The sequence below is a fragment of the Pocillopora verrucosa genome, chromosome 5 (assembly GCF_036669915.1).
Source record: "Pocillopora verrucosa isolate sample1 chromosome 5, ASM3666991v2, whole genome shotgun sequence".
Lineage (NCBI taxonomy): Eukaryota > Metazoa > Cnidaria > Anthozoa > Scleractinia > Pocilloporidae > Pocillopora > Pocillopora verrucosa.
In genome coordinates, this window is record NC_089316.1 from 14,864,672 (window position 1) to 14,892,493 (window position 27,822).

At 36.7% G+C, this 27,822-nt stretch overlaps 3 protein-coding genes across 4 annotated transcripts; 2 read left to right on the top strand and 1 right to left on the bottom strand.

Moving 5' to 3' along the window:
* Window positions 1–940: 940 nt before the first annotated feature.
* Window positions 941–5,712, top strand: LOC131782225 (peflin). Its single transcript, XM_059098939.2, has 4 exons — window positions 941–1,070; window positions 1,780–2,019; window positions 3,130–3,331; window positions 4,852–5,712. Exons 1-4 carry the CDS (start codon window positions 989–991, stop codon window positions 5,018–5,020), a joined length of 693 nt encoding a protein of 230 aa, XP_058954922.2. The 5' UTR covers window positions 941–988; the 3' UTR covers window positions 5,021–5,712.
* A 1,029-nt stretch (window positions 5,713–6,741) lies between these two features.
* LOC131782230 (uncharacterized) lies at window positions 6,742–14,486 on the bottom strand. Of its 2 annotated transcripts, XM_059098943.2 has the most exons (12): window positions 14,402–14,486; window positions 14,238–14,322; window positions 13,527–13,588; window positions 12,797–12,860; window positions 12,266–12,377; window positions 11,625–11,719; window positions 11,304–11,386; window positions 10,411–10,995; window positions 9,174–9,350; window positions 8,739–8,804; window positions 7,838–7,930; window positions 6,743–7,404 (listed from the first exon to the last, which is right to left on the bottom strand). In XM_059098943.2, exons 1-12 carry the CDS (start codon window positions 14,483–14,485, stop codon window positions 7,351–7,353), a joined length of 1,560 nt encoding a protein of 519 aa, XP_058954926.2. In that variant the 5' UTR covers window position 14,486; the 3' UTR covers window positions 6,743–7,350. The 2 variants fall into 2 exon arrangements, with proteins under 2 accessions (XP_066023922.1, XP_058954926.2); XM_066167825.1 differs by lacking the exons at window positions 14,238–14,322; window positions 14,402–14,486 and having other exon boundaries at window positions 6,742–7,404; window positions 11,304–11,435.
* A 60-nt stretch (window positions 14,487–14,546) lies between these two features.
* On the top strand, window positions 14,547–25,508 carry LOC131782217 (methylcrotonoyl-CoA carboxylase beta chain, mitochondrial). The gene is made up of 16 exons (XM_059098927.2): window positions 14,547–14,757; window positions 15,402–15,468; window positions 16,187–16,271; window positions 16,613–16,714; window positions 17,322–17,449; window positions 17,798–17,910; window positions 18,223–18,336; window positions 19,005–19,069; window positions 19,798–19,903; window positions 20,169–20,264; window positions 20,818–20,890; window positions 21,250–21,393; window positions 21,747–21,903; window positions 22,520–22,634; window positions 24,333–24,418; window positions 24,942–25,508. The coding sequence occupies exons 1-16, from the start codon at window positions 14,623–14,625 to the stop codon at window positions 25,057–25,059; spliced, it is 1,704 nt and encodes a 567-aa protein (XP_058954910.1). The 5' UTR covers window positions 14,547–14,622; the 3' UTR covers window positions 25,060–25,508.
* The last annotated feature ends 2,314 nt before the right edge of the window (window positions 25,509–27,822 follow it).

Consider the following 27,822-nt stretch of genomic DNA (forward strand, 5'->3'; position numbering starts at 1 on the left):
GATGATTTCGTGTTAGGTCTTCAGCGGACGGTGTGTTCGTAGTAACTGAAGGAGCGGTACACAAAACACGTCCTTTAAAACTTCTAAATGATGGTAAAAATTACCTGCTGACCTAAACACGACGAACTTCTCACTATAGCAACGAGGTATCATGCAGGGCATTCACCATTGCACTGATTAGATAAACCCACCGCGATAAATTTTTAGTGTTCTTAGTGTGCGTCAGTGTTGATTTCATTGTAATATTTAGCGGCACACTAAGTCCATGTCACGATTAGCTACTTAAATAATTTAAAAAACATTCGAACAAAAATGGTCCAACATCTCTGCTGTAACATTTGATTATGTAGTCTGATCGTCCGGATGAGGGTAGTCCTGAGAAGGACTGTTGTCGTCAGTGGCGACTCAGACTGAGGACCTACTTTTCTCCTTCTATTCGCGAAAGTATTCACTGGTATCGTGGATCGCAGAAGTGAGCGAGATCTATAGCTTCTGCGTCATGTAAGCCTGAACAGAAACAATGCGTAGACTAGTTGTCCAAAGTTAACATAACTGAGGTTCAGTGTAGTTTCATTTAAGCATGGCGACGTCATCGTTTCTGCTATGAGGTTGACCATATGTACCTTTGGAGAGGTTAACACTGCAAGAAAATATCTATGAATAGCTTCGAACAGTCGAATTCTGAGCTACAGTGACTTTAACAAGCTCCTCAATTTTAAAGATCTCAGCCAACAACCAGTCCCTTTCACAATGCAAACTGGTTTTATTTAACCTGTTCTAAGTATTTATATAAGTTTCAAACAGTGAAAATTGATCTCCCTCAGATAAAGTTTGAAATTTATGTTTGCTCCATTTCTTGCAAATAATGTGATCCCACGACTAAGTGTGTACGCACTGCGGACCTACTTTTCTCCTCCGCTGAGTGAGTTCTAAAGCTTCTGCGTCATGTAAGCCTAAACAGAAACAATACGTCGAACAGTGGTACAACATGGCGGGTCAGTACCCTGGCTATGGTGGCTACAACCCAGCAGCTGGCTCAAATCCGTACGGAAATCAGCCTCATCCTCAAGGTAAGAACAAGGATTCTCCTATAACGCAGAATTTACTATTATTCAAATGAAAAAACTATTGTAGAAAATACGACTATTTTATTGTTTTAAAAAACTGTGAAGTGCTATATTGTTCATGTAGAAAGGTGTGTGAAGTTATCAAAGGCATAGTCCGGGATTATCGTTAAGATTATTTGGTTTCACCTGAATCACGTTTGCCAGTGTTTATTCAATGAAGGCCTCTTGAAAAAAAAAGCCATCTTTCTAATTTTTCTGTAAGGTAGCAACACTCTCGGGACCTTCTCAGTTCTAGAAATCCAGTGGGTCTCACGCTAACTTTGTCTTTAAATTCACGACATTTTATACCATCCACATACTATTTTTCACAAGTATGCAATAATTTTTTATCTCGCAAAATGTTTTGGACAGAATTTATTTGATCAAGGAGACATGTTCTAGAAAAGAGCCTTCCTATGTCACAGCTTAGAACTTAATGCCAGTTTTCAAAAGGAATGAAGCTAATTTGGGAAAATTCAAAGTGTTTGAAGAACTAAAAACCTCTTTTCCAAGCAGCAAAGTAAAGAAACTTTTTTAACTTGTATATATATATATATTGTTTTTCAAAAATCCTTCCAAGGTAATTTTTATGGGATGCAAAATAATCTGCATCTATCAAAACCAATTTTAGGTAACAGGCATAGTACATTTGATTTTATGTTTTCCTTTTCAGGTTATGGACAGCCTCCTGGTTACCCACCCAGCATGGGCTATCCACCTCATGGTGGGGGGTACCCCGGGGGGTATGGAGGACCTTCTGCTCCACCCCCAGGAGCTGACCCTACCTTGTGGAACTGGTTTGTTACTGTTGATAGAGACAGGTCAGGTCAAATAACAGCAGATGAATTACAACAGGCACTGCTTAATGGAAACTGGTCCCACTTCAACAGTGAGACATGCAGGCTTATGATTGGTAAAGTGCCCTTTTTCTTTTACATTTACTTGTCATATTAATTTTGTCCTTCAGGACCCAAGTTTGTCTCACATATATACATTTTTTTATTATTACTTTTGAAGCCAAAGATCTCTCAAAGATCACCAGGTTTACCACACTTGCTGCTAATATTAAATTTGTGCATTCAGGCATCTCTTATTTGCTGTAAAACAAAAAAAAAATCAAAGATGTATATTGATTTTCTTGTTTTCATATGTACATGTAAAAAGGCATTTTGGCCATGATTGGTTATTGATTATGAACATCAATGGATCAATCTCTTGTTATTATCCAACTACACTTACTAGAGTACAAATGATGTGCCAATCAAGTACAAATATCACAGAATATTAGGACAGTTGGTTATTTTATGCTGTTAAAAAGCTAGTTCAACTAGTTTGCAACATGTGCTATGCTTTTCTATCTGCTCTGCTTTTCCTGTGGTTTTAAAAAATGCATATAAAATAAAGTAGTTGGGTAATAAATACCAACAACTTATTAGATGTTTTGATGTACCTGGTATTGCTGAGTGTTTTAACTTGTAGTTTGTATTTTGACCTGCCCTGCGTCAATCCATGATAACTGAATAGGTTTCCTTATCCCATTCAATGGATTTGGCCTAAAATTAGTCACTTTAATGTCAATGATTTGAGCAGATGAGTGGACCCCAAACCTACAGCAGAAATTGGCTGATTATTAGATAATGTTAGCCTGGATTCTTGACTCTGCCTGTCTACTCATTCAGATTTGGGATCCTAAGTCATCTGTATCAAATCAGATTATCCAACTCTATGGAATTGGTTTTTGATAGTGATGGTCCTGTGCAATGAACTATTTGGCCACTAGGATATTTATATATTTAAAAAACAATTTTTTCCCTTTTCCACACCTTTGTAAAACAACACTATAAATAGTATGTGTAAATGTCTTTTTCATAATATTTTAAGAGTCCTTATGCTCAATAACAAATGTATGGCTGTGTTTTTGTTGTTGGAGTATAGAAACTTGATGCCTGTGGGGAGGTGGTTGCATGGAGATGTTGAACAATCAATTACAAGTTGTTTAGTTTATGGCATGTGTTTTTATCAGGTATCTTTGACCAAGATCAGTCTGGTACTATCAGTTTCCAAGAGTTTCAACAACTTTGGAAGTATATTCAGCAATGGAAGGGTGCATTTGACAGATATGATTCGGACAGATCAGGAGCTATAGAGTCTCAAGAATTACATCGAGCTTTTGCTGAGATGGGTTTTAATGTTTCACCGAATTTTGTCAACATCGTCGTTACCAGGTACCTGCAGCTTCTTGCATATGAGTATAGAGTGGTTCGTAAATTGGTTTTTTGTTCGTAAACATCATCCTGCAATGTAAAATTTTCTTCTAAGCCATTTGCTTATGAAAGAGGATTCATGATATTTAAACTCCTTCAAATTTTAAATTAAAACATTTGCATTAAGCTGGCTCAAATTTCCCACCCCATGAATGACAGCCAAATGCCTGTGGGTTGCCAGGCAGGGTGGGGTGGGGGTGTGTTGAGGCTTCTAATTGATCAGCACACAACCTATTGTGGTCACAGAATAATGTGATAGTGTAGTTTAATTGTCTGGTTGAGCGTAGTCCTGAATAAGCTTCTCTTTTTTTTTTCTTATGCACTTTCTTATGCACTTTGACAGGTGTTGGATCGTGTCAGATAAGGGACTTGTCAGAAATTAGCAGGGGGGGAGGGGGGGTGGGAATTTTAAATTTGGGTTCGGAAATTAGGTGACCCATCCCTGCAATGGGAGTGAAATTTGCTAACCCTCCCCTTGAGCTTGGCCTAAAATATCATGACCCTCCCCCTCTTGTATAAATGATAAAATCTAGTTCTTGCAATGCACTAGGGTGCGTCAGTATTAGAAAACTCAAAATATATTTCTAATCTGTTCTTTGTCATGCTACATACATACATTTTCGATGACAGCATTAAGAGTCCGACTGATCACTCGACTCTCCTATTTCTCCCAATACAAAGTCTTCATCACTAGAACAAGTGGGTAATGCCTCATCCCCTTCATCTACCTCACATTCATCATGATCATCCACCTCTTCCAAATAAAGAACTTCCTTTTTCTTCTGTGGGTGAACCTCTACATGATCACGGGCATATATTTGCATGACCCTTCCCCTTTTAACTGCCCATTTTTCATGACCCCTCCCTTTTCTGAGGCTCAAAAAGTTGTGACCCCCCCTCTGTTTCCACCCCCCTCCCCCCCTGCTAATTTCTGACAGGTCCCTAATTAAAAAAAAAAATGTTTCAAAGTTTGCTAGGAAGCCTTCTAAATCACCCTTATCTATTTTCAGATAAAAATTTTGTTGGGAAGCCTCCCTTTTAGTTGCATTACCTTTGTTTTCTCTACCATCTACTCCCTCAACATTGGTCCAATTATGGAGGCCTTTGCTGTAATTACAGTCCTAAATCATTAGGGTTTTTTTGGAAAACACTTTGTGAAGTTTTAGAAAAAAATTAAAATGATATTCTCCAGCCTAGGTTAGTCCGTATTGGGAAAAACTGTGCCCTCTGTCTTGAGTACTGCCCTTTGTCTACAGCCTTAAGCAATACTCAAGACCTCAGGCATAGTTTTTCCCAATATGGACCTCCCGGTTGGTGAATGACAAACATATATTTTAATATTAAAAGAATGTTTTTGACTTATTTGTTTACCAGTTACTGGGCACATTGACACAAATTGGCCACATTGGTTCTAAAAGTTGATTTACCCTTACTTTGTGTATTATGAATATTTTGTACAGTTTATTTACTCTGTTCATCAGGTTTGATCAACATGCTCGTAGAAGTTTAAAGCTGGACAGTTTTATCCAGTGCTGTGTGATGCTGCGAGGACTAACAGATGCTTTCCGAGTTAGAGACACAACCATGAATGGCAGCATCACCATTAATTATGAAGACTTCATGTGCATGGTGTTGTTGAACAAGCCTTAAATTTGTGTTTAAACTGGATAAAGGAAAACAGTATTGAATTCCCCTTTCACATCACACTTATTGTTAAATTGTAGACTCAACTGAGTACTTTTCATCTTTGAAAAATAAAAACTACTGTTAGTAGGTGTTGCATATCTAATTTGGACAGCTTTAAACAAAGCTTTTTAGAATTGTTGGTGGGCCAAAAAGGCTGACATCTATTGGCTACATTACCTCTTTAAAAACACCCTTCCTACTTTTGTTTGAGTGTAGTTAACCATTTATCCTGCAGAGTTTGGTTAGCAAATTCATCTGGATTAGTCCTGAATTGTTCAAATTTTTATAAACATCACAAAAATGAAAGTGTGGAAAGAAAGCCTTTTTTTCAAATTGAAAATTTGTTCCATTCACATTAGTATGGACAAAGGCAAAATGAAATTGCTACTAAGGCCTTATAAACCTCATACAGGTGTAAAATCTATGTTATGCTGTTCATTTATTTAGTCCATAGAACTTTACCTGTAAAAGTTTACAAGTAGCTACTCAAGAAACCTCTTAACAGTGGATGTTTAAGAGATAAGCAGACAAATACTTCCTTTTAAAATTGGACATCCACTCAAAGTGTGGTTAGGTGATTGCAAGTGCAGTTTAGAGTGTTTCAGTATTTATGACTCTTTGTTGTCTGAAATGAAATAAAACTCTCTGATTACTTACTCATGTTGTAATCCATTTTTTTTATTATTAAGTATTTAATTGGGATGGCACTTGCTTAGGATGACCGAAACAAACTTTAAAAAAAAAAATGGAAAGATATTTTCCTGGGGAAAAACTGTCAAATGAGGAGATAAGCCGCACCCCTGATTTGATACAAACATATTAGGAGAAAAAGTTGTTAATTCTCTGCTTTAAGGTAATTAATGATGCACAAGTTTTTCTCTCCACCCTTAATTTGTGACTGGGAGAATTTTTTTTTTCACTCAGCCAATGTGGTTTGCATTTTTAATGGCATTTGATCTTTTGAAGGAATTATGATTCATCTTATTCATCTGATTCATTGCATTTAATGCTCAAACTCTGCAGAATTAATTGTTTGGTTATATGAGAAATATGTTAATTAAGGAGTGTTAACAATATTTATCTTGCCACAAATTCTTACAATATGTTTCTTTTGATTTTTTTTGTCTACCGTACTAAAAATGAAAGAAATAAATTATGATTGTGCATGTTTACTTGTAGATATATCCTTTACATTACTTTACTGTGACTTGGAAAGAAAGTTGCAAGAAGGAAATTATTTGGTTTTCAAACAGAATCACTCAGAGTTATTTCAGCCATGGTGATGGCCATAAAATTGCTTGTTGTTTCCATTATTTTTTTTGAAGAATTTTGACTGTATTCACCACACAGCACCTGTATCACTTGGAAATAAAATTTTGTCTAGAGAGTTAAGAGGGCCTGAATTAAATGATTGGATTGGGTTTCAGTAGTTCAAAAAGAGATCAGTGGTTGTGATGTGCTTCTCTTTCTACCGAAAAGTTTAAATCCATGGTTTTTCTGTCTTCAGTGATGACCTGAATCTTGTATTAGTGTGTAGTAAAAATGTCTGGCCTGAATGCTGATCCACATCACAGACTTTGCTCAGCCACAATTCGATGTCAATTTTATGCCATCTCTCAACTATAGAACAAATTCCTCTGATTAAACCAAAGCACAACTTGTATCTGACAGCAAGATCCACTGGAAAAAAAAACTGTGTGGGAAAGTAACAAATTTTATTCTCCCATACTGAAATTGTACCATACAAAAATAAATAATAAGATATTACATTGATTTCATGAATTTCTTTACATCTGGCAGAGTTTTGGCAATACTGACAAACCTTCAATAGTATTATTTCACAAATTGTAAGCCTGAATGAATACTCCATCATTAAAATACAGAGACTACATGAAGTTTGTTACCTGATGTTTAAAAAAACATAAAGGCCATCACAGGCTCACAACATTGCAAAGAAAACTTTTTTGTTTGAGTGACTATAAAAGTGATCTTAGTTATGAAGTATCTTTTCTCAGATTTGTAGAATTGTTGTTTTAGGTAACTCGTTAGAAAAAGCTATTTATTGTATACCTACATCTTTGTATGGAGAATCATCAGAAAAAAGTTTGACTTCATGGGTACAAATAAATAAAGAAAACTTTTATTCAGTCTGTTAAATATTGCATCAAACATGCTTGAACCAGGATTCTGAAGCCAAAATGTGAGTACATCACTACTTAAGAGAAAAACCTGTCTCTTTCTGTGATATATACAAGCTACACAATTCAGCTGTAAAACATTTGGACAGTCTTTAATTAATGGGTGTTTATTGAACTTATATATGTTTCTGTCCATCTCTTGAGATTGGCCTGCAGAAAAAAAAACAAACAAAAATTAAATTAACTTAGACTCAAAACTAGACAACCAAAAAAATTGTGAGAAAGTCAAGAAACCTAATAACATTTTTGGGGCAGAGATTCAGTGTCTGTTGTCCATATCAGAGAGGATCCATGGTGGAGAGTTTTTTTTTCCAAGTAGAATACATCTCTTGGAATTTTAACAGGAAGTAAACTGTCTGTACTGGAGAGACAACAAACCTAGAGAGATGTCCTTAAATAGAGGTTCAATTGACTGTACTTATATTAGAAAATTTGTGAAATAAAATTGATCAAACTGTGAAGAACTTTTCTTTCCAGAGGGGCAAACAGTCAAGCTTTCATTGACAATTTTAAAGTGAAAGTAGAGTTTCCTCACATATTTAAAAACTCTATGACAAAGGTAAACCTAAATCATTAAACACACCTTGCACCAAATCAGCGATTCTTCCAGTTTTTTGTAAATAAACTTCATTTCCACATCACTGAATAATTGTGAGCTGATCTCTGAGGCTACAGGCTACAAAGAAATAGTTATGTTGTTAATGATTGGCATGCACCTGAAATTCAAGTTTCCCTGATTGTTTTTATACCTAAATTTGTGATATCTCCAGCATCCAAAATACCACTAGTCTAAGCAAAACAATATTTTAGGTTGAATATACCATAAAACAAGCAAACCTTCACAGGCCTCAAGAAATAAGTTTGACCTACTAATGCTGACAAAATACTTAATAGTATATAGAATATACTTGATCTTAACATAAATTTACAGTTTCTTCCCAATTGACTCTTGGTGACCTTTTAAATTTTCAATCACAGCATAGGCTTGAAAAGACAGCTTTGAAACTCTTTACAGTGGCTAATTTACATTATTAACTTAGTTGATAAAACCAAAATTATCTTGTGTGGAATGTGCACTGGTCACACCTTTGCCACCCTACAAACATTTGGTTGTAATATTACAGAAAGGATTGAAAAAATGGCGGGACCATTGTTTAGCTAAGGACTTCAGAAAGTGGACATAATGATGATAATGGGAGGAGTTCCACAGTTTATTGGATAATCTGTGCTCTCAGTGGTACTAAGTAGCTATAGGGGAAGCCACAGGGTCACCACTTATAAGCTAAATGTGTATAGATCCATTGAGGGTACCTGTTACATTCCCATCTTGTACTTTTTCAGCTTGTGAACATGTGTAAGTTTGGGCCTGGGGGGTGGTAGTTGGGGGGAGGGGGGTGTGCTTGCTGGACACAAGTAGATATTTCTGCCAATTGCTCTTCTAGAACAATACCATATAATAAAACTGACCACCAGGTTAAACTTACCATTACTTTCTTACTATTCTTTAATGAGACATCACGGACAATTTTCATGAGAATGGTTCCCAAGACCTGAAAAGCACAATGAAATTTCATCCACACCAAGAATTACTGCTGAAGACAATTTTGGTTTGCAATCACTCATCACATATTTGTTCATGAATACAATAAAACGCTCCATAATTTGTGATCTGATAACCTTGAATAAATATAAACAATAGCCTCCATTTGGTGTGGAAATATTTAGTAAACAAACCTCTTCTGACCACATTTGTTGGCTGATTATTTGAGAGATTGTCCGAAAAAAGAATATGTGGCCAAGAAGTGAAGCTTTCAGGGCAAATGTGAATACTAATTATTTGTGTATACTGATTACTGTGTCTACTAATTATTTCATTGATTATAAAAATATATCTTCAGGTACATTGTATAAACATGTACCTTGAGGTTAGACTGTGCCAGACCACTGGGTGTATTATCCATTAGTCCATACTCAGTAGGCTTGAACAGCAGTGTAGATACCAGTCCTCTTGAGATAAACAAGCCCAGCAGTAACATGGTGATCACTTCATTAGTCACTTTAGTTAAAGCACCTTGGTCAGTGAACATCATGCTATCCTGTAAATCAGCATTAAAGATAACAGGCCCAGAATAAGATGCAATTGTGTTGTTATTGAAAAACTGAACCTGATTTAACCCTTTAACCCTTTAACCCAAGATATTCACCATTAAATAAAAAATTTGTCACTGGTACTGACAACTTTTACTGGATGATGATTGCCTTTAACCCTTTACACCCTTACATAACATGCATAATCTCCAAACTGTTCTCTAGACATTGCCTAAGGTACAAGCAAGGAGAATTCAAGAGTTTCTCTGGTTGGTGATCATTTCCTTTATTCTCATGACCTTACTGTGTGATTCAGGAGTGATATTGTAAGGAGAAATTACATGCTAGACTCACTCATAGGGGTCAGAGGGTTAACAAAGTGACTCAAGGATTGTTACACCTGTCTAGTAATCAGTTAAATGGACAAAAACTTTAACTGATTATAACCATTACAATTTCATCAAATGTGATTGGTGCATTGGCTGCTTTATTTTTCACTAATTATAAGTGTAGTGTTGTAATCAGACAGTTGTAGTTGAAAACCTGTAATTGGACAGTTAAAGCAGCCAATCATATTAAGTCCACTCAGCCAAATCCACCAACCACAGAATTAATCATAGTAACCATAAAAACTGGGGAATTTCAAAAAATGGAGGAATTCTTTACTGAAGACATTGTCTCCACGAGAAATATTTTCCCTAATTGTATTTTTTATGGAATTGTAATGGTTATGATTGATTGGTAACGGGACTTTGTGTCATCCAATTCATTCAATCCAATTTTCTTAAACACTTGTAAGATTACAGACCAAATTGGACTCCACTTGGTTTATTACCATTATTAATTTTGCTCCTCACCTAAATAATACTAACCCCTCCCCTTGTAATTCTTATAAATTCATATGACTTAAACTTGCTATGTCTATACAAGACATTGGCACCCAGGCTGGGGGGAAGTAGGTCAGAAATACAAACTGAACAATAAAGGAAATATTTACACGTAGCCTTCAACCTCTGTCTCAATTGCCTTTGTGAATTAAACTTCACTAAAGGGTCCTCTTTCAAATACCTTTTCAACTTGCCACAGGTAGTTTGGTGGTAGAAAGACACCTTCCTGAGTCATAAGCCACAAGACACCCTCTCTTGAAGCACTTAAAATTCCAGTATCAGGTTTAATCTGAATAACATTATGAATAATGGTCTCAACCATGGATGAGAGTTCTTTAAAGGCACTTTGAGAATCCTTTGAAAGTCTCTGAAAAACACCTGGATTTTTTATGTAAAAATCAAAGGCTTCATCTGTAATAGCATCTTGAATGGTAGAGTACATGGACCAGTCATGGCTGAGGTAGTATTCTCTATGAAGTTCATCAATTGCTTGTTTTATAAGACTGTTGAGGTTTTCAGTGGCACTCAGCTGCCTTTGATGAGCTTGTTTTAAGAGTGCTATAAGAATAAAACATGCCCAGGCAACATAACCAACATGACGTAATTTTCTGACCCTGCTAGATCCAGGAAATGGATATGGTTGTTCTTCATTCCAGTGAACTTGGTTACTAAGAAATCCTTCTGGTCTTAGAGATAACCGAGGTTTCATTGGTGTTTCTGGAAGTCTTTCTGTTGGTCTTACAGGAGTTGCAACACCTCTTGGTACCTGAACACAAATGACAGTGACAAAATACAAAATTTGTGACTCATCATGATAATTCATCATAAACCCAGTATAATTAACTCCAGGCTACTGACTCTATCTAGCTTTTTCCATCTCAAATGAGGCATTTATTTAAGGGAAGCAATTATGAGAGGGTGGCACTCATTCGAGTAATTACTGTAAGTATAAATCAGCCACACACTGATCTGAAAGGAAACAAATACATGTATCTGTTATAGACAGTAGCTTAACAAGATAGAAAATAATTGCATTTCATATATACAGGTACAATGAAACATTTAAAAACTTACCACTGCTTTTGATGAAGGATTTCTTTGAGCTGGATTTCTTTGAGCAGGAACTTGCAGGTGGTTTGCTACTGGCTCAGGTGCAGCTAAAATCAAAATTTTAGCCCATAAGAAGCTTGCTTTAAGAGGAAAGACCTCAAGAAATAAATGTGAAACAATGGAGAAATAATAACAACCATGAGAGATTTTTTGGGCTATGTAGGACATTAATAAGAAAGTTAAAAAAAACAGAAAAGGTGCAGAATTAAATGCTAGTATAAAAAACTGTGAATTTTATCCAACAAAATTATTTCTGCTGTTGAAATAATTAAATAAAAAAAGTACCTCTTTGGTGATTCCTGTTTGTTGCATAAGTAGTAAATGGAGACATTTGCCGTTGACCAATTTGTTCAATCTCCACGGGTTTGACAACTGACAAGCTTTATTGTAGCATGTTGGTTAAGGGAAAAGGAAGAGAGCCACTCATCAATACAACTTGTTATAAAACATTATTAACTGAATGTCATTGCCCAGACTAACTGCAATACTCAATAACTGTTTTTAAAGAAAAAAATATTTATTTAGTAGTTACTGAAAAAATAAAGAGAAAGTATAGCCAGCTTAGGAGCCTGGGAACCATTCCAGCCAAAATTTATCCCAGTTCTAGAAGGTTGAAGCCCTTGACAAGATTCCCGTCCATCTTAGGGTTTTCCCTAATATTCCAAGAGGTTTCCCTAAATGTTAGCCACTACCCAGTTACACTGGGTAGATAATGAAACTATGAAATTTTAGTGCCTTTCCAAATAATACAACCCAATGACCCCTCAATCTGCAGTCCAATACACTGATCCCTCAGCCATTGTGTCTGTTAAATTTGATGGAAATAACAGTTACTAGGGACTGAGAAATGGAAAAAATATAAAAAATTAATTAATTTTATGTTTATGAAGTATCAGTGTGTTATAAAAGTTTTACATTAAAGTTACCTTTGCTGTTGTGTTCCTTCTGTATTGACTGATTTTCCAGGTTGCAAGACCATCTGTTGCAATAGTAACTGTTGAAGCTGTACATTCTGGGACATCATACTAGCCATCATATCTTGGAAAAATTTAAAAAACAGTGATCATGGTGTTGTCCTTACCACATCTTGATACAGTTATAGAATATCAACAGGAAAAGCTCCCTCAAACTGATATGAGATACCTGAGTAGGTTTTTCTCAAAGCACTAACTAAAGATGTTTTCATGTAAAATCATATTTCAGGGTATCATCATCCCATATAGGGAATAAAACCATTCAAATGTGTTTTGAAATGTGAAGTTGAGAAAAGTAAGCTGCAGGAATCAAATTACGTGCATGCTCTAAGTCATGGTGCCTATATGTGATTCACTTTGGCTTGCATGAATAAAGCAGCAGTTCTGATTACATGTTGCACTCTTGAGTCACTGGTTGGTGAAATACAAAGGTCATTAATAATTCTTATTCACCCCTATTAATGTCTGATATATTTTAGTCACCTTTCATATAGTCATCATTTTGGGTTTGTATTGATGGCTTCTGCAGCTGCTTCTCTCTTTCTTCCTTTTACAAAAAAAAATCATGTTGTAGAGATACAATCAATAAATGGTGAGATAATATAATTTAATTTATAATAATCATCAAATTTACATGTTAAAGAAACAAACTTATTAAGTGATCCAATCTACAGTCCCCTCCAAACCTAGGCCATACCACATTGGACAGTCTCACAATGCCTTACAAGGATCAGAGAACTGGTCACATGGTTCCCACTTAAACTTCATGATCATGGATGGCATCCCACCTTATAAGGCAAAAAGATCACTGATGTGATTGGATAAATTTGGTTGGTAGCTTTCCTCAGTTAAGCAACAGAATCCTGTGCAAATTTAAATGTGGTTTGTATGGTGCAAACCATATTCATTTTGATAAAAAACACCGTTGCCTCTGTCAACATATACAGGAACATAAACCGTCACTAATCACAAAACATATTTGATGATGTACATAATCTGAGACCTGTGAAAGAAGTTGCTAGCCATCCTAAAAAATGCACTACCAAACTAGGTAGAGAAAGGCACTTTGAGGATACACTGTCTCACCCCAAAAACACAACAAAATGGCCCAACTAAGGTAAGAACCCACACAGCTTTATCAAACATTGAGCATGTTGAACTCTCAACACTACATTTATTACAGTGAGAGATGCAAAGAATAGGTATACTGTACCTTTACTCTTTGAAGAAGTTGTTTACTCTTCAGAGTTTCAGCTTGCAGTTGCTGATAGAAACCTACACGACCATAAAAATAACAAAAAGTTTCTGTGGCAAAATCATGTGGTAAACATAATCTGATAATACAAGGAAAAGGAAGTAAATGCAGGTACTTCTAATTAGTATAATTATGCATTAGGCTTAGTTGGTTGAGAGTATTCAATTATTAAACAAAGTTTACATGATAACTTCAATATCTATGTATGTAGCAGAGATTGCATTTCTCATGACCACTTTTAGGTCTGCCTAGTTTTCAAGCCCCTCGTCTATGTAGTGTTCTCAAACTTTTCAAACTCGAGAGATTGCAGATTACTTTAAAAAAATTTATGAAAATACAGTTATTGAATTCGCTTTTGCATGATATCATGAATTATCAAACCCTGTGTCCACGTTATCTTCTGCCTCAGTCTTGGACTTCGGCAAATAACTCAGACCTCAGTTTTGATAATTAATGATATTTTTCTCAACCTCATCCAATAATTGATTCATATCATAAAATGACCATTTGATGAAAACGTTTTCAAAAGCAATAGGCGCTCACACTCGTGCTCTCTTGCCGAACAAGGTAAGCCGACAACTTTAATAGACGAAAGCAGAAAAATGGCTCTTCACCCTTGAAACCAATACCGTTACACTTGTGATATCTATGAGCTTTAGCTATCCTCACCAGCTGTGGAACTTGTCATTGCAGGTTGATCATAGAAATCTATGCGCTGTCCTTCTACGTTTCCACTTGACTGGCTTCTCATTTTCTTAAAATTGACCGCAGAGGACAGAAAACCACGAATTAAATCAAAGCTTGCACATTTAATGTCACAGAATTGAACTCACTTGTTGGAGCATTTTCAATCGAAGCTTTGTAAGTTCATCCTGAATCCTTCCGTCCGCCATCTTGGTTATCTCTCTCGGACACATTATACACCAGACATATCCAAAAGTATGGCCATTCTTATCCGCTGACCACTAACAACTTCACGTGGCAAAGAGCGATTCTCCGAGCACCATAAGATTACAAATAATCGAGGATAGCTCTTGCGATCATATGAACAAATATGAGAGGTATTCAAATATTACAGCGGAGTGGGAGACAAGTCTGTCAAATTCTTACAGTTCAAAGATGTCATTATCATGACATGTCAAGGGCTTGTGTGATTGGAACTGGTGCTGAAAACTTTCCTGAGTTTGAGGTAAGTTCCCCTTCTTACAGAGACCGTACTTATTGACCAAAATATTAAAAAGCCGCCTACCTCATTTACACCATACCTTTTCCTCAGTTTGTGAACGCCTAAGGTAAAGAGCCTCGAGTAACAAATGTGTTGCTAATAAAACATTCAGAACAGTTTTGCATAATAAAACACATATGATAGAGATGTTACAAAAGAACACTACGTCCGGCCACAATTTGAACCAAATAGTAAAGTTGTTTATCCTCGATTAAGCTTCTCCCTCAATAATTGACCCTGTTCTAACCGTGAAGGTTCAAACTTTAGCATAGACATTATATATTCAGCAGAATCTACGGTATATGTCCTTTAATGACGTCAATGGGTGGGTGTGAGAGGGGGTGTAGCCCGTGGACGCTCTCCACTGAACGGACTCCATCTTATACTAGACTTTCCCTTTCATTTTGCTAGTTGTTTTTTATTATTATTATCTTTAGGCTCAACTGTTACAATTGCCAGAGTTTTATGAAATGTCTGCCTTTTACATACAATTCTCACTTATCTACGAGAAGATTAAATAAAGTACCCTTAAATCGTATTTATGCATAGACCAAGCAAAATATTATGCTTTTGTAAAAGGCGATGTACTTTTTGCTCATGCCTAACAGGACAACAAGGCAAAGATGGCCTCTGCTGTTCAAGACCTGGAAAACACTATTGCCAGAATAAAACAAGGTATCAATCTTTAACATTTAGACATGAGTAGGGGCCAACTTTGATGCACAGGTCTTAAGTCTCTTTATTAAAAAATGTGAGTCTCTCAGGTACAGGATCATCTCTCATATTTGACTTAGTTTCAGAAATTAAACCACTTGTTTGTGTTATTGTTCATTAGCACACTAAATGTAATTTCAGTGAAAAGCACAAGATGGTTTGTTTGAATGTTAATGAAATACAGTATACAGTTGTTTAATTGTCAACATGTCTGTACCTACCATCTGTTTTGGAGGCTTGAGACATTGACTCTCACTGCTGACATTTTTGCAAAAGACTCAGTCATGTCTGATGATGTTCTTGTATTTCCAAGGGAATGTTCTGTGTCAAAGTTTCTGTAGGTAGTTGAATGAGTTGACACAAACTTATCACCCGTGCTCCCTCTTTTTATTTAATGTATTGGTCAAAGCATGTGTGCAATCATTTGCATGGACTGTTGTCATCTCCCAGTTGTAATCTCTCAGATAGTTGTAACCTCTCAGTTAGGGCATTGCTTGCTGATACTTTTCTCAAGTTGTAAGAAATTGGGTGGCAAAGGTGTCAAACAGGGTGAAGCAGAAGGTTTTGATCTCCAGGCAAGAGATTGTGTTTAAGAGATTAGAGTTGGCATAAATATATATCTTAAGTATTTTAGTAGGGAAAAGTGGCCACCAACTCTTATGAGCTTATTTTTTCAAAGGTGGAGATGAAAAAGCAAGGAAGAGACACACATCTAAAGGAAAATTGTTACCAAGAGACAGGATATCCTGCTTGCTGGACCCTGGGTATATTTCTGTTTGTTTTGTTTCTTCTTTCACAGTGGTAAACAATAACCACTTATAACAACATAAATGTACAGATAGCTAGGACTGATGCATGTTAAGAATAATATGATTTAGTATTGAGATTAAATTTAGAATTTAATGTTTATTTACTAATTTAAGATTTAATTTGATCTTTTTATTCTTGGGGTTGAGGAGGCAGAGGCAGGATTGGTGCTTTTTTTTTAACAGGGATGAACATGGTAATCCTTGCATGCAAGTATACTTGTTGTTGTAGACTAAACAGAAATGGCTGAAAGTCAATGGAAGAATACTTTAACAGTGCATTTCTATTGGATTTATAGTTCACCATTTCTGGAATTGTCTCAGTTGGCTGGACACAAGTTGTACGGTAATGAAGAGGTGCCTGCTGGGGGAATTATCACTGGCATCGGTAGAGTGTCAGGGTGAGTTAGAAATTATCCACACCAGTAGTTAGTAACAGTTTTTCATGTTACACCATTGTCCTACTGAGGTTAGTTCCAAAGAGAAATACTTCTCTTGAACATGAAGGTGCCTGCTCAAGATATCAAAATTTTAGTCACTGTCATCAAAAACAGTGTTTTTGATGATTATCCTCAACTACACAACCACAATACACAGTAGATTTGTCTTCCAGATGACAATTCTTAGTGTGAAGGCTTTTTCAACACTTATAAAGAATTTGATTCTTAAGGTTATATCTAAAATATATCCATATGTCGGAATGGAGTTTTAAGCTCTTGGTCTTTTTTTATATAATTAAGTTTTGAATGATGTGTTATGACTTTATTTTCTATAAATTCAAGACTGGCATAGATATGTTTATGGTCAAAATGCTGTCTAACATTTAAAATTCAGACTGCAATGACTGAAAAGGAACAGCTGGATACTGTTTCTGCTCGGTCATTCATTATCCTTTATTTACTTTTCTGTCTCAAATATATTTTGTTCATCATGATATGAGATAAGACATACTGTTTTCTGTGTCTCTATGTTGTAATACCTACAATATCTCATTTTGTTATTTTTCAGAGTAGAATGTATGATTGTTGCAAATGATGCAACAGTTAAAGGTGGAACATATTACCCAATAACAGTTAAAAAGCATGTCAGGGCTCAGGAAATTGCTCGGGAAAACAGGTTACCTTGTCTTTACCTTGGTGAGTTGATTAGAAACCATCAAATACTTGTCATCAGTTTTTTTTCTTTGTGTCATCTGTTAACCTTGATTCAACCCTTTACTAACTTTGCTTTCCATGGACAATTTAGCTTTGAGCCAGGACAGAAATCCTTTACATTTTTGTTGCGAAATACTCAGATCTGATTGCGTCACAGGCATTTTCTTCCCCTCATCTGTTGGGATGTACTATATATATAGTTGAAGAACTGTTATTAGCAGTGTGTATGTTTGTGTCTTGTATAGGCATGATTGGCTATCAGTGTTCGATCCTTTTAGTTTGTGAAAACTTGTTTTTAAATAAAAGTCCTTCCATCTGTTGACTTTTCAGTTGACTCAGGTGGAGCTAATCTTCCAAGGCAAGCTGAAGTGTTTCCTGATAAACTCCATTTTGGTCGCATATTTTACAATCAGGCGACTATGTCATCCAAAGGAATTACTCAGGTACACATTATTCCTACTTTTATTGTTTTAAGATGATGAAATAAATTTTAGCACAGATAGACAGAGTCAGTTAGATTCTATACTTGATTTAAAAGATCTAAAGACATGTGCATAGCTGCTCTTGAAAGCAGAATTTTCGATTTGGAATCGATTCTATTTCACTTAATTTATCTTTCAGGATTATTGGATGCACTGAACTGCTTTTATTTGCCAACTTTACTTAAAAATGAAAGACAGCACTTAAACACCTAATTATGCCATAGCTCCACACAGTTGTCATGTCTTGTAATGACAGCATTGTTTGATCCTCAGATAGCAGTAGTCCTTGGCTCTTGTACAGCTGGTGGTGCATATGTGCCTGCTATGGCTGATGAGAGCATCATTGTCAAACATCAGGGGACTATCTTTCTTGGAGGGCCACCCCTAGTGAGTATGAAAGTTACCAACTACAGCTAAGTTTATTATTCTAAACTTGATATGCTGGCCTAGTAAAGTTTACTTTGGGTTGATATGCAATCACACCACAGAGGAAATCATATTTAAAAGGTTTTAAGGTTTGTGTTATTGACAATTCCATTTATTGAGCCATTGGAATAATTATCACTGACAGGAATAGCTAGTACTTAAGAGCAAATCAATAACAAGGTGACTTGCAACAATTCAGCCTCTTGATCATTACCTTAAAGAAGACTAGCAGTATTCTGTCAAAATATTACATTGTGACAACATTACACATGGCAAGTTATGACACATCAAAATTACTGCTGTTTAAAGTACAATGAATAACTACAGTCTTTTTTAGCAGTTATTAAGCCGTGGTTCATATGATAAATGGGTTCAGGTTATTGACAGAAAAAGAAATAAAATTTTTGGAAGGGGAAAAGCTCACTTGAATTAAGCAGAATTTAAAGTTATAAAGAGGTGTGGTTTTTGAAGGTAAAATTTGTGAAAAAAAGTAGTGACCAATTTCAGAAGTCAATTGCAATCATTTCAAGCTGCCAAGGGTGTGAGACAGGGGATGTAACAAGCAATTAAGCAAGCTTGATTTTATAAAATAATCACCATTATGTTACTGTTATTCACCTGATTGCCAGGTTAAAGCTGCAACAGGGGAGGAGGTATCTGCTGAAGAGCTGGGTGGTGCTGACTTACACTGCAAGTATGTGCCTGTTCTAGGTTTCCTCGATATTCCTACAATATGACTTTCATGTGTAGAAACAGGTTAATTAAATCAAGAGAGAAAATTTCAAAGTAGCCTGTAAGACTTTAGTTGTAAGCCACACATCTATGGCCAAAATTACCACACATATGTACTTATGGTTGTTGTTAGTAGTCATGGTAACTTAATTACCAAAATCAACTTCATGTTTTCTAAGTACCACTGAACTGAGAGATAACTTACATAAATGATGAGGGTCTGAGAACAGAGCTCATACATGGGAAAGACTACTGTTAACTATTGGAATTATTTGTAGATTATCTCTAAATCATTTAAAAGCAGCTCCGAGCAGTTCCAACTACTAACTTGAGTCTTCTGAACTCTGAAGTCATGATCAGCTACAGTGATCTCAGAATATTAGAACACTAGACAGTGAATTGAGTGGATTATGTGGGAGCCTGTGTGCTTTTTGTTTGTGTTTGTTGTTGTTGTTGTTGTTGTAATGGGCTAAACAACTCCTAAATAACTGAATGCCTTAATATGAAATGATTACTGACAATTTGGTTTGTTGGGTATAGATTTGGGTTAAACTTAACATTCCTTCTGGGTGTCTTGATAGGATCCTTTTTGGTAAAGTAGCATTTCAAGCTCCAGTCTGGTAAAACCAATGGGCTTAACTTTGACCTTTTTAACTAAAAATATTGAAAACATGATGATTGACTCTGCAGAACATCTGGTGTGACAGATTATTATGCTGTTGATGATTTTCATGCCCTTCAACAAGCTCGACAGTGCATTAAGAATCTTAACTACCAGAAAACTTTACCAGTACATGTAAGTTACTTTACTGATTACATGACTTGTTTGCTGCTGTGCATGATCCATAAGGGAAAAGTAAATGAATATCTTGGCAAGATGGCTGCAGTCAGCTTGTATATCAATTTCCACTTGACAAGATGGCTGCAATCAGCTTGTCAATCAATTTCCACTCACAAAGGCTGTTAAAAAAACAAACATTTCACAATGATAGTAAAAATGATGATGATGATGAAGATGAAGTTGCTGTTTTATGAATGTTTCAAATTTCTGTAACTGTAAGGTACCAAGGGAACTTCCTAAGGAGCCTCTTTATCCAGCTGATGATCTTTATGGCATCGTAGGTGACAACTTGAAGAAACCTTTTGATGTAAAAGAAGTAAGAAAATAAAAGTTAAAAATGAGATATCTAGTCAATGGCAAATAAATGGTTCACATGGTTTTTTTGGACTTTTATTTGAGTCATTTTATTTCAAGGCTGGGCAATAGATCTCTAGCTAAACAGACAGACATTCATGATAAATAATTTCCTGTAAAGTCCTCCAGATGACAGAAATGTAGTAGCATTAATAATTACAAGTACCCAACAATATTACATTGAACTTTCTTCTCATAAGCAACTTTCTTCTCATAAGCAACCAGCAGCTGCTTCAGATCTTGTGCATGCTGTTAAGTCATAACTGATTGACATTCAAACCCTCATGGGCAACTTGGAGCTTTTCTTAGTCGTGATGTTAAACATCTTTCTATAAGCAAAACAAGTGCAGAAGAATAAAACTAACTTATGGAGGGTCACAAGAGTAATGACTTACAATCTTCATGTGATGCATGTGAACCCCCAAAATATCACTTCTCATAACCAACCATTCCTGTAAAATTTAGATATTTCTTTTCCTGGTGGTCTCCAATCAACTGAGATTCTTGCCCACTAGGTTATTGCAAGGATCGTTGATGGAAGTCAATTTGATGAATTTAAAGCCATGTATGGAGACACTTTGGTGACAGGTGCGAGATACACATGACTATGATGTTCGACTGTTCACATGATTTATTATCGTTATCATTAATATTATTTAAGCAAATGAAGATCATCGCAGTATATACTCAACTTAAGCAGTTGAGAAATAAGGCCTGAAAAAAATTCAGGCCTGAACGGGAATCGAACCCATGACCTCTGCGAATACCGGTGCAGCGGTTCGATTCCCGTTCAGGCCTGAATTTTTTTCAGGCCTTATTTCTCAACTGCTTAAGTTGAGTATATACTGCGATGATCTTCATTTGCTTAAAATGTATTTTCCGCAGTACAAATATATGACTTTCGTGTATTCTTATCACACCTTCTTATGTTTTTTTTTGTTGCAAAGGTTTTGCTCGAATTCATGGCTATCCTGTAGGAATCATTGGAAACAATGGAGTTTTGTTTTCTGAATCAGCCCTTAAGGGAGCACACTTCATACAGCTGTGTTGTCAGCGGAAAATTCCTCTGCTTTTTTTGCAAAATATAACAGGTAAATATGTTAGAGTTAAGACACTGTTCATTCAGAATTTAGTGGCAGCTATAGTTACATTTATAAAATAACGCAACCGTTATAATATACCACACAGAAACCATGAAAAAATTGTTTTGTCAAGTTACCAAAATATGTCAGGAAATTAAAGTCTTGAGGCAATATTTGGCCCCTTTGACTGCTTGGAGATGAATAGTACTTGCTAATCACTTCTGAACCAGCCAATCGGCGCGTGCGAAAGACACCATTTACCTTAAAGTGGTATATGCGTCATTAAGTACTGACATGTCATAGGGCACTGAGCTCAGTATATTCTTTATTCACGTTGAAGGAAAAATTTGTTTGCCTTTTAGGTTTTATGGTTGGTAAGGATTACGAGGCTGGTGGTATTGCCAAAAATGGAGCAAAAATGGTAACTGCTGTGTCGTGTGCACAGGTACCAAAGATAACTGTTATTATAGGTGGCAGTTTTGGGGCTGGAAATTATGGAATGTGTGGACGAGCTTACAGGTAAGGCTAAAGAAATGCCACCTCTTACAGAAAAGTTTAATAAGGACGCTGGGTGCAGCATCCTGGGTTTCAACAGCTAAAAAATATCGGCATGCAAAAATCTACAAACATTTGTCAAATATTAAAGAAAGATGATTTTTGCTTTGTCACGGGCGTGGGAAAAAAAAAATCCGAAGCCCCACGAGGAATCGAACCCTAGTCCTTCGGCTCCCGCCCTCGACGTTCTACCGCTGAATTACAAAGAGCTTTATGGCCAGTTAGGTTACAACAATATTGATGTTTAGTTTATTTTTCGCGATTATCAGATAACTATTTCTCACAGAAATTAAAGCCACTCAGAAACTTTAATAAGTTGTTTTCGTTGTGACGCTGATTAAAAAACTGTTACAATAATAGTGATATTTTGCAAATACGTTTCGTGAAAGGATTGCAAACACATCAAACAACCCTTTCTGAGAAGCAAAATTTTAAACAAGTTCAACAAACATATTAAACAAACTTGTTGAACAAATTGTTCTAGTTGAGTACTTGTGGATCAAGAGAGTGGACCGGTATGTCAATGCCATAACCTATTCCTGAAATGTCTTCTAACCATGAGTTCAATTAATTTTTTTAGTCCCCGTTTTCTGTACATGTGGCCAAATGCTCGTATTTCAGTGATGGGAGGAGAACAGGCAGGAACAGTACTGGCTACTATCACTAGAGACCAGAGGGCAAGGGAAGGAAAACAGGTTGGTCTATTGTCAGCTTCAAGCAATTTAAGCTCAACACTACCGTTAAAAGCGCCATGAATTTCGAGTACTTTTTGTGGATCCAGTTGTTTTGTCGGCTCTATTTTTCCTTTTATGAGTAAACACCATCAAAAGTGTTGCAACTTGTGTTTTGAAAAACTTTGTCAGTTCAGTTCTGTTGTATATCGCGATTACCGCACTCTGTGCGATTAAAATACTTTGTGCAAAGAACTCTTTTAGTGACATGCCGCGAACTTGGAATCTGCATAATTTTAGTTGAAATAGTTTGGGGTATTTGTTTTGTGTTTATTCGTTTCTGTAGCTTATTTATTCATTTTTGTTTATCACTCTTGAACTTGTATATTTAGGAATCAGGTTATCACAACCTTGAGTCTTCGATGGTAAAACATTGCCTCTACTTCACAACAAGTTCGAATCGGCCAGTTATCTTGTTATAGAAGTCATGAATTTACTCATGGTTTTATTTTAAAAAATTCGTCGCCATTACCTGAGAGTGGCCATGTAAACAAATTTGCTGTCTAATCAAAACGGATGATAGCACTTTTTTGAACAAATGACTGCGTAAGTGAATACTGCAAACGCTAATCTGTTCAACTACTTCTTATCCCAAAGTTCAAATGCCTTGAGTGAAAGTAATGTTGAAACCATAAGGAAATCGGCGCAAAACAGCTCAATGGAGTCTTAGTTTAATCCACCCAGCAACACGGACAATTCAAATGGTCTTTTCAGTCCTTCATCGGTGCAATCAATCCCTTAAAAAGGGAAACAGAAAAAAAGAAAACTTAGAGTGCTCCCAAAAGGAGTCGAATCTTTGATCTTCCAATATTTACTTCGGATGGTGTGCGCTCAGCTTTAAGGCTGGGTAAGGCTTTAAACCAGCAGATTCTTGCGACATACATTTAAGGAACGGATTGAATTTGATGGTGAATACGGATGGAAATAAAAGCCTGCAGGTGTAACAATATTCGAATGGCTAAAGCTCAAAACCTCAGCCTTGAAATGCTTCATGGTGGCTAATTAACAATATCAACTCAGTTGATAAAACCAAATGACCCTGTTAAACTCCCTCACCGACGCAGCACCACAGTTTCTCTAGAAAGTTACCCCCTTTATTCAGATCGATGTAACAGTAACCTAATATAATTGATCAGGCTGAGGCTCAGCAGCAGGCTTAACATTTAAAGAGATTATCGGAAGATCGTAGCCTTATGTCCTATGTAAAGCACAGTAATTTTTTTTCCAGGCTTTCCTGTGTCGCTAACTGAAAAACATCACTTTTTCCTTAATCATGCAGCTTGCTTAAAACACACCACTTTCATTTACATCACAAGGCAAGATACAGCTTGAGGCGTCATTTTGCACGAACGAGGTTACTAGATTCTAATGATACCGTGTGTCGCTCCGGCTGAGAGTTCTTTATCCACTGTAAGTTGGTGGAGAAAAGTGAACACTGTTCCGCTCCGTCGTCGGGTTGCGCTAGAAAGGCCAGTTTTTCAAAATTTGCTGCGGTGGTTCAGTTACCTTAATCAAATTTTTATTGAGAATCAATCAATTGTATAATTTTATTCGAGTTGTAAATTGATACGAGTAGCTGGGACACCCAACTATCCTTTGACCAACAGATCTCGTGGTTTATTTCTATTGCTGACAAAACTTGATTTTTCTTTTACCAAATAGTTGACAGCAGAAGAAGAAAAACAGATAAAAGCTCCAATAATCTCGAGGTTTGAAGAAGAAGGCCATCCTTACTTCTCGTCCGCCAGGTATTTGTGCAGTCTAAGACGTTTTCAACTCAAACTAACCAGTGTTGTTGTAATTTAGGAAGGCTTAAGATATGCATACTTCATGCTTTTCGCCGTTCCGTAGTTGCGTGGGAGATTGGGTCAGGTTACGTGTCGCAAAGCATTATGTGACTGTTTGAGGGGCTGCCATTTTCTTGAATTTCTTGTAGCTTTGTGCCCATTTAAAAACAAGGGTATGCTTATGAAAGTAAAAATTATGTTATTAAATGACGAAATTTTTCATCGGTGATTGTCATGGTTGAAGAATTTCATAGAACAACGTCTTAGTTATGACCCTTAAAAATGTTTCCACGATGAAATGGCTGACAGAAAGATGAATTCAATTTTGTGCATTCAGAAATTATACTTTGGTTCTGAAATCGCAATCTCACACTTGTTATGTGAGGGGGAGGGGGAGGGGGAGGGGGAAGTGGGGGGGGGGGAGTAGGGAGCTTGAAATTCGGTCCATAAATTTCTCATTTAATTTACCTTGTTGCTGTTGTAGATTATGGGATGACGGTGTTATTGATCCAGTGGACACGCGGACAGTCCTGGGACTCAGTTTAAGTGCGGCCTTGAATGCACCAATCGGTGATCCCAAATTTGGCGTGTTCAGAATGTGATTAGAAATGCTTCTTATAACCAGGCTGACTCTTCACAGGATTTACCAACAGTGTCTCCACACTGTTAATCCTCTTCTTTGTCGGACTGGCATAAGAGTTTCTCCAAATATTGGATCATTGATCGCTGGATTATCTTCATTACGGACAAAACATCCAGGAGCTTTTCAATGTCATCGATCATGCCGAGTGCCCATGCATACACAATATAGAGGAAACTTCTAAAGGACTCTACACGAAAAAAAAATTGGAAAAAATATAGGGTATGGCCATTAGAACTGCCATAATCAGCCCAAACATCGACTGGACAATATGTTTAGTTAAACGATGTTGCACTCGAATTTTTTATGACGCACAAACAAACAAAGCAAACTTAGGGAAAAAAAACCTCAAATAACTTCGTATATACTGTTGACATTCTAAGTTAAGTAATAAAAGTTATAAATATTGTATCAGGAATGTGGAATTTTAAGTTAAAAAAGCACGGAAGAACTCACTTTTAGAATATTTGCAGACGACATGAGTGCTTTACTCCAGCACAAGACCTCCAGAGCCTTTCTCGACTGATTTCTACAAGTCTGAATTCTTCCTTTGTTTTAGGAAAGAAATGCATTTCCCTTTCGTTTCATAGCTATCAGTTTTTCACTTGATAAATGAACAGCGGCCTTCGTTTATGGTACCCTACGTGCATCCCCCTCAAGGAGAAACGTTTCTCCTTGGGGGGGAGGAGGGTACGGCTACAAGTAAGCTACAATGCTGGGATACATTTGGGGAACCAAATGTTCGTTGAGTAAATTTACCCAGACAGCTTTAAATCGGTAAAGTTCCGTAGCATTTATGAAGTGGATTTCTTTGCATGTGTCTCTAAAAGATCTCCTTTGAAGAAGAGCCGGTAAACCGGTTGAAAGTGTAAGCCAATGCTTAATAAATCATACATTTGACGTTATATGTATGGTGTGACCCAGATGAACAAGTGGTGTTTTAAAGATCTTGACTGCATTTTTCAGGATGATTTGATACAAGTTTGCATCAGTTCTCTGGGAATGAGCCTCTTAGAACTCAGAAAGAGGAGTCTGGGGCGGGCAGCCTGCACCTCGTGTGTCCCTCAGTTTTGTGTTAATCAGGTAATCTCTCTCGCGTATCTGAGCCTTTCTGCCTCAATGACTTGTTACCCGTGGGATTCACTGTTTATACCGAGGTGCCAGATGGCAGATATCTGTTGCTCCACATGCTCGCACAGAAGAGCTCATGTTACTGGACTACAGAGTTTGTTTGGTGTGTCTGCTTAATATATTTACCCGAGTAAGTAGGGCAATTAAGAATGACAAAATAAAGATAAAGCGAAAGAAGGAAAGCAGCGCAAAATATATTTAGAAGCGATTTCAAAGATTTTATTGTTTGAACGATGGATAAATTATGTCTTCCTTAATTAAGAAGGTGCTAATCATTGGGCAACCACAGAACAGTCGAACACGAATTTCGTTTAAATGCAAGGTAATTTCAATTCAGAATTTTAGAAATGTTTATGGTTCTTTTGTCTATTTTAGGGATCATTTCAGAGGCTATGCAGCATTTTAAATCTTGGAACGGTTCCTGTAATAGCTTTGGTTACTATGGTAATGATATTAAAGGAGATTTGTGGGTTATTGTTGTTTCCTTACTTAAATAACTTATGTGAAAACCAATTATCTCGTGTAAAAAGAGCTAAGAGTATTATTAACTTGGAATGCAAAAGGTTAATCACGATCATTCTGTCGTCTGTGAAAGTTGATACAAAGATATTTATCCGAAGAATTCTTTGCGATATGACCGTATGGCTTCCAAATACAGTTCACAAAGTGGAGAGAGAAACGAAAAGTCCAGGGGTTTACTACCATGCATAGGTGAAAACGAAGTTTTAAATCAATCCACATCATATGGAAGAGGTTTGATACCAAAAAGTCCATCGAAACGAAGGATCCGCGTCAACTCAGAGCCATACATCATCGACAATTCTGAGGTGAAGGACTCTGTTGCCGCCGTGAGAAGCGGCGAAGATGCTGCAGACGATGTCACCAAATCTGGGAAACTTTCAAGTAATCAGAAAAAGTTAACAAGACGAGTGTCAGTACCACTTGGTACTTCAACACATAAGGACAGTTCGCTGAGCAATGCAAAGACGACAAGATCTAAAACTGAGAAAGTGAGGGTCGAACCAAAGGCGCCTTCACCAGACGTCATTGATCTTAGTAACGAAGATGTTGTACATGAGTTAATGAAGAGATTGTACGAATCACTTGGTGTCCCGGACAAAACTCATTTTCAACAACTCACCATAGATCAAAATGATTCTAAAGTGGAGGGATCATGTAAACAAACAAGAAATACAAACGAATGTACAAAGACGGATGAGTCCACCACAAGGCTACCTCACGTCAGCAAAATTACATCAAACTTAGAAGTGTTCTACTCAAAGCCTGCCAGCTGGAAAACCTTGATGAACAGTCGACATTTGTGTCTAAAAACACGAACTAAACGTTATTTAGCTTCTAAACCCACAGCAAATAAACCAGTCAAAGAAAAACTGATGCTAAAAACCAATGAACATCACTTGACTTGGCCTTGGAAGCGGAGTTTTGATCTCTCTGGTCAGTCAACATCGGTAATGCGCGAGAGAGGCCTCAGTGAACCGTTTGTTGCTTTTACTCCTCACTCAAATTCAAGGGACTTGTTCAGGAGACCATATGACTCACGCAAGTCTGTCACATTCGCTGAGTAGCGATCTAA

Excerpts from the sequence above, each read along its gene's own strand:
- LOC131782225 (XM_059098939.2), top strand. The coding sequence starts at position 989 with ATGGCGGGTCAGTACCCTGGCTATGGTGGCTACAACCCAGCAGCTGGC. Across the intron at positions 1,071-1,779 it reads AAATCAGCCTCATCCTCAAG|GTTATGGACAGCCTCCTGGT; the intron begins GTAAGAACAAGG and ends TTTCCTTTTCAG. Across the intron at positions 3,332-4,851 it reads GTCAACATCGTCGTTACCAG|GTTTGATCAACATGCTCGTA; the intron begins GTACCTGCAGCT and ends TCTGTTCATCAG.
- LOC131782230 (XM_059098943.2), bottom strand. The coding sequence starts at position 14,485 with ATGTGTCCGAGAGAGATAACCAAGATGGCGGACGGAAGGATTCAGGAT. Across the intron at positions 12,378-12,796 it reads AAATGATGACTATATGAAAG|ATATGATGGCTAGTATGATG; the intron begins GTGACTAAAATA and ends AATTTTTCCAAG. Across the intron at positions 11,720-12,265 it reads GAAGGAACACAACAGCAAAG|CTTGTCAGTTGTCAAACCCG; the intron begins GTAACTTTAATG and ends GCTACAATAAAG.
- LOC131782217 (XM_059098927.2), top strand. The coding sequence starts at position 14,623 with ATGAGAGGTATTCAAATATTACAGCGGAGTGGGAGACAAGTCTGTCAA. Across the intron at positions 17,911-18,222 it reads CATCCAAAGGAATTACTCAG|ATAGCAGTAGTCCTTGGCTC; the intron begins GTACACATTATT and ends TTTGATCCTCAG. Across the intron at positions 20,265-20,817 it reads AACCTTTTGATGTAAAAGAA|GTTATTGCAAGGATCGTTGA; the intron begins GTAAGAAAATAA and ends CTTGCCCACTAG.